The 11,298-nt window shown below is 45.9% G+C and overlaps 1 protein-coding gene across 1 annotated transcript in view; it reads left to right on the forward strand.

Annotated features, from left to right (window-relative positions):
- Positions 1-8,035, forward strand: part of GALNTL5 (polypeptide N-acetylgalactosaminyltransferase-like 5) — a 71,358-nt gene extending 63,323 nt beyond the window's left edge. Inside the window, 2 exon segments of the mRNA XM_011941518.1 lie at positions 2,737-2,886; positions 7,756-8,035. Coding sequence (XP_011796908.1) covers positions 2,737-2,886; positions 7,756-7,911 — 306 coding nt within the window. The 3' untranslated portion in view covers positions 7,912-8,035.
- The last annotated feature ends 3,263 nt before the right edge of the window (positions 8,036-11,298 follow it).

Below are 11,298 nucleotides of genomic sequence, written 5' to 3' on the forward strand. Positions count from 1 at the left end.
CAAGCCGGGTTAGCGTTTTCATAAGCTAGCTGTTTTACATAATCCACCCCTGCCTCGGCATTTCCAAATATTCTGTTGGCCGTGGTTAAAAGTCTATGTACAAAGTCTGCAAAGGGCTCATCAGGCCCCTGTTTGACCCCCGTGAGCGAGACTCCTGGATCCCCTTTAACAGGGAGTTTCCTCCAGGCTTTGGTAGCCGCTGCTTGGATTTGAGAAAACAGTCCGGGATCGTACTGCATCTGAGCATCGGTTTCTGTGTAGTTACCCAAGCCAGTTAGCATATCAAAATCCCAACCATTTCCGGCTTGTTGGTTTCTCTTGGCCGTATCTCTACAATTTTCATAAAATTCTGACTTCCAAATCAGATGGTCGCCTCCGGAAAGAACTGCTCTAACTAAGGTATTCCAATCTATGGGAGTGAGCCAATTTTCGGCCACAGATTCGACTATGGCCAGGGTGTACGGGGCAGTAGCTCCGTATTGCGAGACAGCGGTTTTTAGTTCTTTTATTACAGTAAATTCAAACCCATTGTGGTGTCTCCAGGCTCGGCCCTGTGCATCTGTAGTTTCAGTTACTGGAAAAACATCTAGAGGAGAGGAATCCTCCCTATCCCTACTACCAAGCAACCTTCCTTTTGGGACATGCTGTCCGGGTCTCTGAGGGTGAGAGTGTTTCTCTATTCCTTTAGGGTATTGAACGCTCTCACTTCCTGTCCTTAATTTCTGCAATCTAGTGATTAAAGACTGATGTAGTTCTTCGAGCTTTATTTGCTCTTCAAGTTGTGCAATCTTTTCTCTAAGCTCCTCTTTTGGGTCTATTACTGCCATAACTGTGGGGGCAGAAGCCTTATTATAGGGAGGAGGATAAGTAAGAGTTTGTGGCCAGTCAGAATTATGATATTTTGCTGCCCCTTCCTCTAAATTATCCCAGTCTACTTCTGAAGGGTTAAGGTTATTTTTACTTTTGTTTTCATTAGTTGTAGGTAAAACTGGGTATTTTTTTTTGCCTTTTCCTTATTTGATGTTTCTATGTTTGTTATTGAGGGGGCCCCAGCCTCCTCTTCGTCGCTCTGTAGTGATATCAGGTCTATTTCTTTACTAGGTGTGGGTTTTTCGAGGTCGGTTTGGGAACTGCCTCTTAATATTTCCTCAGTCTGAGCAACTGCTGCCATTACCTCAGGATCTTTTTCTTTTTTATCTATTATATCCTTGATTAAGTTCCAATAAGAAAAGGCTGTTACCGGAACCTTCTCTGGTCCAAAAGTACTATAATAATCTTGAAAACAGTCTCCCACCCTACGCCACGTGTCCCGACCTGCAGGACAGTCGAATGGACCCTGAAAGGGGGAGTGAGAATGGAGGAGACAAGAAAACACGAGAAATGGAGACAAGACAAATAGCCTGATCAAGTCTCGTTTAATGGTGGCAGTGCACTGCCTTATATAGGCTGGCAGGGGAAGAGGTTGGGCCAGGGCGGTGACGGGGGGGCTGGGTTCTCTCAAATTACAATTGCGCATGTGCCGTGGGTTTGTAATTTTCTGGGGCGCAGGATCGCGCCTGCGCCTTAGGCTACATATCTTCCTGCGCACGAAAATGTTTGCGCGTGCGCGGGAAAGGTTGGCGCACGTGGGAAAAGTTTTGGCGGCCCGGGAAAAGTTGTTAATGAAGAACCCGGAAATACGCCATCTTATCTCTGATGATATGGAGCTTAAGCAACAGAAGCCGCGGCAATTTCCGGGCCTCACGGCTCCAGACAGATCAGTATTTCTCTCGTTTCTTGCCTACATCCAGCAATTCCTGTAGGTAATTATGAGAGAGGAAGAACCCCTTTGTCTTCATTGCTGGCTCTCAGTCAGGCTTTCTAAATTTGAACCTTGCACTCTGCTGTGAAACTTCTGTGTCATTAGGCAAACTTCTTAACCAAGGTGTTAGTTTCCTCATCTGTAAAATGGGAAAAATCACAGAATCTGAATTATAAGGCTGTTGTAATAATTAGCCATTTTTATGGGTTCTTGTTGTTGTTGTTGTTTGTTTTTTGTTTTTTTTTTTGTTTTTGAGATGGAGTCTCACTATGTCGCCCAGGCTGGAGTACAGTGGCGCGATCTCGGCTCACAACCTCCGCCTCCGGTGTTCAAGTGATTGTCCTGCCTCAGACTCCCAAGTAGCCAGGATTACAGGCATGCGCCACCACACCTGGCTAATTTTTGTATTTTTAGTAGAGATGGGGTTTCACCATGTTGACCAGGCTGGTCTTAAACTCCCTTCGTCAGGTGATCTGCCTGCCTCGGCCTCCCAAAGTGCTGGGATTACAGGCGTGAGCCACCACACCTGGCCATTATATTTGTTTAAAAGCAGTTGCCAGGCCGGGCGCAGTGGCTCAAGCCTGTAATCCTAGCACTTTGGGAGGCCGAGACGGGCGGATCACGAGGTCAGGAGATCAAGACCATCCTGGCTAACCTGGTGAAACCCCGTCTCTACTAAAAAATACAAAAAACTAGCCGGGCGAGGTGGCGGGCGCCTGTAGTCCCAGCTACTCCGGAGGCTGAGGCAGGAGAATGGCCTAAACCCAGGAGGCGGAGCTTGCAGTGAGCTGAGATCTGGCCACTGCACTCCAGCCCGGGAGACGGAGCGAGACTCCATCTCAAAAAAATAAATAAATAAATAAATAAAAAATAAAAGCAGTTGCCTATTACCAGTAATAATGCATTCATATGTTTTTTATTCTTCTTATGCCTAGATCTGGATGTGTGGAGGCCAACTCTTTATAATCCCCTGTTCTCGAGTAGGACATATCAGTAAGAAACAAACTAGAAAAACTTCTGCAATCATCAGTGCCACGACACATAACTACCTAAGACTGGTGCATGTTTGGCTGGATGAATATAAGGTGGGGAACACATCCTTGACTTGGAAAATGCATGTGAGGCCGGAGCAGGACTTGTTCTGAGGAAGCCTGCTGCTGCCTTTCCAGATCCAGTGTTTGCTGTGGAGGTCATTATCCTAAGCAAATGAGCACAAGAACAGAAGACCAAATACTGCATGTTCTCATTTATAAGTGACAGCTAAACATTGTACATGGACACAAAGCAGGGAACAACAGATACTGGGGCCTTCTTGAGGGTGGACTGTGGGAGGAGGATGAGGGTAAAAAACTACCTATTGATAGTTATTGATAGTTGTTCTTTTCTCTGTTTTTCTCAAATACAGCACCCCTCTAACCCCTCATCAATCCATCCCCAACCCTATTCTCAGTTCATCCTAAGCTGCTACTCTTACACCTCATTATTTTTGTTTTAATTTCTGGGAAAACTCAAGTCTCTCAGAAGTAAATCAACCAACATGAGCAGTCATTTTATGGAGGTGCTGGATCTATTCCCTCCGTTCCCACCTCCAGGGAACTGTCCCACACCTGAAGTAAACAGCTTCTCCTTGCCCTGTCCCCACATGCAACTCTTTTTTTTTTTTTGAGATGGAGTCTTGCTCTGTTGCCCAGGCTGGAGTGCAGTGGCGCCGTCTCACCTCACTGCAACCTCCGCCTCCCAGGTTCAAGTGATCCTCCTGCCTCAGCCTCCTGAGTAGCTGGGACTACAGGCACATACCATCATGCCTGGCTAATTTTTGTATTTTTAGTAGAGATGGGGTTTCACCATGTTGGCCAGGCTGGTCTCAATCTCTTGACTTCATGATCCACCCACCTCGGCCTCGCAGAGTGCTGGGATTTACAAGCCTGAACCACCGCACCTGGCCCATGTACAACTCTTGAGATTCTTTTTCTTCCCCGCTGATTTCCCAAGCAATGTGGATGCTGCTGGTCATGGGACTGTGTGAGAACTTCCACTACCACTTTTCGACCAGCAGCCAAAGATTTCCGTATCAAAGCTATACCCTATTATCTGTGCATTTCCCCAGGAGTTAAGTACCTTGCCAGGACTTACAAGGGTGCATGTCCATCCAGAAGCTATGTATAAATAAATACAAAATCCCCAGCAAAATCTCATTTCAGACAAACAAATGGAAATATGTAAGAATCTCTCTGACAGTGTATGTCCTGGTCTTAATCTTATGTTTCTCTAATTGAAAAAACACACTTTAATTATGAAGGTAATAATGCTCCATTTCTTTTGTAATTAGAGAAATATGAATTAAAACTTCAAAGAGCTATTTCAACATCACTGCTTAGATTGGCAGAATTTTAAAAGTCTGTCAGGCCTGGCTGGGCACAGTGGCTCATGTCTGTAATCCCAGCACTTGGGAGGCCGAGGCAGGCAGATCACCTGAGGTCGAGAGTTTGAGACCAGCCTGGCCAATACGGAGAAACTCCGTCTCTACTAAAAATACAAAATTAGCCGGGTGTCGTGGCACACTCCCATAGTCCCATCTTAGGCAGCCTCCCATTAGGAGGCTGAGGCAGGAGAATCTCTTGATCCTGGGGGGAGGAAGTTGCAGTGAGCCAAGATCGCACCATTGCACTCCAGCCTAGGTAACAAGAGCAAAAGTCTGTCTCAAAAAAAAAAACAAAAAAACAAAAAAAACTTATAGGCCCAAGTGTCAGTGAGCAATAGGATCTCTCAGCTTTTGCTTTATGGGAGTGTTGATTTTTACAAAATTGTATCTGAAAACAGCATGGCAGCATCTACTAAAGTAAAAGATCTGAATACCTTGTGATTCAGCAGTTCTGCTCAGGCATATGCTACAGAAGCGAGTGCTTTTGTGCACCAGGACGCATGAACAAGAAAACTAGTACACAGCATTATTTCTTTTAGCCAAAACTTAATACAATACAAATACTCATCAAGAGTAGAGTGGACAAATGTGATATATTTAGTTGCTATAATCCTATACAGCAATGAAAATTAACTAGACAGGGTGCAGTGGTTCACGCTTGTAATCCCAGCACTTTGGGAGGCTGAGGCGGGTGGATCACCTGAGGCCAGGAGTTCGAGACCAGCCTGGCCAACACAGTGAAACCCCATCTCTACTAAAAAGACAAAAAAAAAAATTCTCCGGGCATGGTGGTGGGCATCTGTAATTCCAGCTATTCGGGAGGCTGAAGCTGGAGAATTGTTTGAACCCAGGAGGTAGAGGTTGCAGTGAGCCAAGATCACAACACTGCACTCCAGCCTGGGTGACAAGGGCAAAGCTCCATCTCAAAGGAAAAGAAAAGAAAAGAAAAGTAACCAACTATAGTGTATAGTCACGTCTCACTTAACGACAGGAATATATTATGAGAAATCATCATGAGGTGATTTCATTGCTGTGGGACTATCATAGCGCGTACCTACACAAACTGGGATGGAGATGGCGTAGCCCATTACACACCTTGGCTCTATGGTATAGCCCATTGCTCCCAGGCTGCAAATCTGTATGGCACGTGACTACTGAACACTGTAGGCAGTTGTAACCTAATGGTAAGTATTTGTGTATCTAAACATATCTAAATAAATGGCACAGTAAAAATACGGTATTATAATCTTACGGGACTACCATTATGAACGTGGTCAGGCGTTGACTGAAACATCATCACATGGTGTGTGACTGTACCTACAAGAGCATAGGTAAACTGCAGAGATGTGATGGTGAATGAAAGCAGCCAAACACAACAGAACTTATACTGTGTTATTTCCTTCCTGTAAAGTTCAAATGGGTAAAATTAAACCATATGATTTGTGCATGAATAATCAGATATCAAAGCTAGAATGAAAAGAAATGAATTTGTAATCAAGATAGCATTTAAAACAAAGGAAAAGGGTTATGATCAGGAAAGAAAAGGCAGGGGGATTTCAAGTTGTCCTTCAAAATTAGAACATATAAACACATCTCATTCTTTTAAATAGTTCCTTTAACTGGATCTACCAAAATTGATCCCATTAATAAATATTACCAGTTGATAAGCATTCTGATTTCCCTGGCTTTTTGCTATTTTCTTCACAATCCTCAAACGAGAATTCTTTTTTTCTTTCTTTCTTTTGAGACAGAGTCTTGCTCTGTCACCCAGGCTGGAGTGCGGTGGCACAATCTTGGCTCACTGCAACCTCCGCCTCCCAGGTTCAGTGATTATCCTGCTCAGCCTCCCGAATAGCTGGGACTACAGGCGCGTGCCACCACACCCAGCTAATTTTTTATGTTTTTAATAGAGATGGGGTTTCACCATATTGGCCAGGCTGGTCTTGAACTCCTGACCTCATGATCTGCCTGCCTTGGCCTCCCAAAGTGCTGGGATTACAGGCATAAGCCATCACGTCTGGCCTTGAAATGAGAATTATTGACATACTTTTTTGTGCATATTTTTGCAAATACATCTTTGGAATAAATTCAAGACATGAACTTGCTGGGGCAAGAGTTAGTGCATTTTAAATCCTGATGGGGTAACATCCAAATGATCTTCACTGTGTGTCTCGTCATCTGTGCTGCCATCAAATGTATATGAAAGTGCCTGTCTCCTCATATTGGTTAGAATCGAACTGTTCGTTTTAATCAGGTAGGTTAAAAACATCTCATTGTTTAAAATTGTATTTCATTACAACAAATCTTGAGCTTATTTTCATGTTTGTTGATTTTTTTTTCTGTGAACGCTGGTCATGGATCTAGATGGTTGAACTGAATATAGCTATTTCTGCATGGTTTACTGAATTTCACAAAGCATATAGTGCCAAAAAGTTAACTCAAAGGCATATGATGTTAAGTATAAAAACCAATGGATTGCATAATACAGCACAATGGGAAATTTAGTGACTGATTGGGACAAGAGAGGACTTTGGACACGAAGATGTGCCTAAGGTCATCCATGCTGTCTTGTCTCCAAAATGATGGCACCCTCCCCCATCTGCAGGCTTGTCCCCTGCACCAATCCACCTTGGGGACCTAGGGGTGGCAGAATGTGATGGTAAAGACCTACGGTGGTCATGGATCCCCAGGGAGAATCCAACATGGCATGCCCATAATACATTAATTTGGATGAGCAAACTCCTTCTGTCATTCAACACTATCACTATCCTGTCTGCCAGGCCTGGGAAAACACAGATGAAAAGATAAGGGTTCTGTTTGCAAAGGGCTTCAGTCTACTTAGAATACCTTTTTTCAACAGGGGGCCAACAGAGTCCATTAGACATTCATTCCTGGGGCTTCCTCAAATCAGAGCACACAAAAAACTAACCAAGTGTGGTGATAATAATGACCATCTCAGGCATGATGGTTAGTATGTGCCAGCCATGCTCGCCCAGGGGCTTTGCATGTCCCCATTAGACTGTTCAACCCTCACAACCACTTCGCAAGGGGAGTACTTGCCTAAGGTCACGCAGATCCTGAATGACAGAGCCAGACTTTGAACCCAGGCTGTACTCCTGCAGGATCTATTCTCCCTTTACTACATCATCCCCCATTTCTGAAAAGACAAACATACTGATCAGGACCAGGGAGTAACGGGGATTGTCCTTGGGTATTGTTGAAAAAACAGGAGAAAGGGGATACCACAATAGGTGGCTGTGATTCTTTAGCTGAGAAGTAGGACCCAGTCTTCCTGGATCCCGCTATGCCACTTAGGGTGCCGTGGCACGTGCTGTGAACATGTGCATGGTGGGTAAATCCGAGGTCCCATAGTATGTCTCTGCCTTCATTCCTTGGAGAGAAAAAAATTGGGATCTGGAGGGCTTTTTTAGTTCACATGATGAAAATACCTGTGTCTATGTTAGATATAATCATTTGATCACCAAAGATTTGTTTGGCTGAACAAAATGGCTGACTCTATATTTTCACGTAGGAGCAGTTTTTTCTTCAAAAGCCTGGTCTGAAATATGTTACCTATGGAAACATTCGCGAGCATGTTCAGTTAAGGAAACGACTGGGTTGCAAGTCATTTCAGTGGTATTTGGATAATGTCTTCCCAGAGTTGGAGGCATCTGTGAACAGCTCATGAGAGGAAAACAAACACTTTGATTAATAAAGGGTTAAAAGTCTCCTAATCATTCAACATAGTGGCACAAGAGTGTAAGATTGGAACATCGTGGAATTATGTGAAATGCAATTAAAAAATATGACCAGAATGGTCTATGATGTGGGCACCTTTATTTCCCCTTTAATGAAAATTCTTAATACTTTGTTACTCATCTGCTACTGAATTTCTGAGGTGACAAGACCTTGAACATTAGAAATGTCCTCAGTGGTCACACAGTTATGACTCTATCATACAGCTGACTGAGGTAAAGTGCATTTGTTTGCCACACCCACCTGGCCCTGGTGGACTGTAGGGACTGCTTTCCCTTTGCCAACCCGGCTTCTGCCCCAGACAATCTGTTGCGATTGCCTTCTTAGGGAGCCATGCTCTGGTGACTTTGGCTGAGCTGCAGCAAGCTCCTTTCTTCCTGCCAGGGTAGATTCTGGTAATAACACCTTGCTCAGCTGCATACCTGAACGTCTGGTGTCCAGTCCACCTGCCTGGGTGTCTAGTCAGCTCTCCAGGCCAGCTTCCCCATCTGTCCCTGCCAGCCCTTCTGTCATCTGAAGATACTCCCTCTTCCGGGAGTCTCACTCTGTCACCAGGCTGGAGCGTAATGGTGTAATCTGGGCTCACTGCAACCTCCGCCTCCCAGGTTCAAGCAATTCTCCTGCCTCAGCCTCCCAAGTAGCTGGGATTACAGGTGCGTGCCACCACACTCAGCTAACTTTTGTATTTTAGTAGAGATGGGGTTTCACTATATTGGCCAGGATGGTCTTGATCTCTTGACCTTGTGATCCGGCTGCCTCAGCCTCCCAAAGTGCTGGGATTACAGGCATGAGCCACTGTGCCCAGCCGATTTTGCCTTTTTCATGTCTGTCTCCTCCTATGGCTCTGGCCTCCAGCTCTCCAGACACTTCTTGACTCTTGGTAAACGGTTTAGCTGGGATCAGGGAAGCAGCAGCTGTGTGCCTTGTCTGTCCTGTGTAAACACATTCTCAGATGTCCAAAGTACTTCTTTGGCATCTTTGGGGTTAGACAGATCACTGTTGGTTTCACGCTGATGACGGTGGCTAAGAAGGTGAAAGACACTGAATTCAGAAAGACAGAGACAGATAATGAAAGGAAAAAACACATTGAAAGGGGCCAAAAAAAAAAAAAAGTGGAAGAGAATAGTCTATGCTGGAAAGAAGGTAAGTTAGTTTTTACTGCAGAAAAACAATTTGAATCATCTATTGAGCTCATTCAATCAACAATAAGTGTTTGCCTGAAGCCAGGTATTCTTCTAGTTGCTGGTATACAGCAAGGAATGAATTTTTTTTGTTTTGTGTGTTTGTTTTTGGAGACCGAGTTTCACTCTTGTCGCCCGGGCTGGAGTGCAGTAGCCTGATCTCAGCTCACTGTAACCTCCATGCCCCAGGTTCAAGTGATTCTCATACCTCAGCCTCCTGAGTAGCTGGGATTACAGGTACCCACCACCATGCCCAACTAATTTTTGTATTTTTAGTAGAGATGTGGTTTTGAGAGGTGGCAACATGCTAGCAGCCCTCACTCTCGGCGCCTCCTTGGCCTCAGCGTCCACTCTGGTGGCGCTTGAGGAGCCCTTCAGCCTGCCACGGCACTGTGGGAGCCCCTCTCTGGGCTGGCCAAGGCCCGAGCCGGCTCCCTCTGCTTGCAGGGAGGTGTGGAGGGAGAAGCGCTGCTAGGTGCTTGCAGGCCAGTGCCAGTTCCGGGTGGGCGTGGGCTTGGGGGGCCCGGCACTCGGAGCCGCAGGCCAACACCGCCGGCCCCAGGCAGTGAGGGGCTTAGCACCCAGGCCAGCAGCTGCAGAGGGTATGCCGGGTCCCCCAGCAGTGCTGGCCCACCGGTGCTGTGCTCGAATTCTTGCTGGGCCTCAGCTGCCTCCCCACAGGGCAGGGCTTGGGACCTACAGTTGCCATGCCTGAGCCTCCACCCGCCACTCCCCCCACCAGGGCTCCAGCCTGGTCTGATCCTCCCCGATGAGCACCGCCCCCTGTGCCGCGGCGTGGGTCCCATCAACCGGCCAAGGGCTGAGGAGTGCACCTGGGCTGAGGAGTGCGGGTGCAGGGCACAGGACTGGCAGGCAGCTCAGCCTGCGGCCCCGTGCGGGATCCACTGGGTGAACCCAGCTGGGTTCCTGAGTCTAGTGGGGACTTGGAGAACCTTCATGTCTAGCTAAGGGATTGTAAATACACCAATCAGCACCCTGTATCTAGCTCAAGGTTTGTAAATACACCAATCAGTACTCTGTATGTAGCTAACCTAGTGGGGACTTGGATAACTTTTCTGTCTAGCACTCTATGTCTAGCTAGAGGATTGTAAACGCACCAATCAACACTCTGTCTCTAGCTCAGGGATTGTAAACGCACCAATCAGCACTCTGTCAAAATGGACCAATCAGCTCTCTGTAAAATAGACCAATCAGCTCTCTGTAAAATGGACCAATCAGCTCTCTGTAAAATGGACCAATCAGCTTGCTGTAAAGTGGACCAATCAGCTCTCTGTAAAATGGACCAATCAGCAGTATGTGGGTGGGGTCAGATAAGGGAATAAAAGCAGGCTACCTAAGCCAGTCAATAGCAACCTGCTCAGTCAGGTTATACAGATGTTGTTCTTTTGCTCTTTGCAATACTTCTTGCTGCTGCTCATTGTTTGAGTGCGTACCATCTTTATGAGCTGTAACACTCCTTGCCAAGGTCTGCAGCTTCACTCCTGAGGTCAGTGACACCACGAACCCACTGGGAGGAATGAACTCCAGATGCGGCCCACCTTAAGAGCTGTAACACTCACCGCGAAGGTCTGAAGCTTCATTTCTGAAGCCAGTGAGACCACTAACCCACCAGAAGCAAAAAACTGCAGATACATGTGAATACCTGAAGGAAGGATACTCCAGACTACCATCTTTACGAGCTGTAACACTCAACCATGAGGGTCCGCAGCTTCATTCTTGAAGTCAGCGAGACCGAGAACCCAGCAATTCTGGATACAGTTTCATCATGTTGGCCAGGGTGGTCCTGAATGGCTGACCTTCCAAAGTTTGGCATTACAGGTGTGGGCTACCGTGCCCAACTGCTGCAAATAACATCTTTATACCTATCTATTTAGGAAAATACTGTATAAAATCTATTGCTAGACAGATATGGGGTGATCTATTACAGCCTCTTGATTCATCCTTTAAAAGGTTGATTGGGCAGCACGAAACAGGTGCTACGCTGTGATTGTATTCTTGGCCCATATGTTATACTTTTCCTGTTTGTAGAAAGTCATTTAAAAATTAATCATCATAAACCCATGCGTCTACTAAAATTATGATAAAATGCAAAACAGGCCACACGTGGTGGCTCACGT

Source organism: Colobus angolensis, unplaced genomic scaffold (assembly GCF_000951035.1).
Source record: "Colobus angolensis palliatus isolate OR3802 unplaced genomic scaffold, Cang.pa_1.0 Scaffold2, whole genome shotgun sequence".
In the NCBI taxonomy this organism is placed as follows: domain Eukaryota; kingdom Metazoa; phylum Chordata; class Mammalia; order Primates; family Cercopithecidae; genus Colobus; species Colobus angolensis.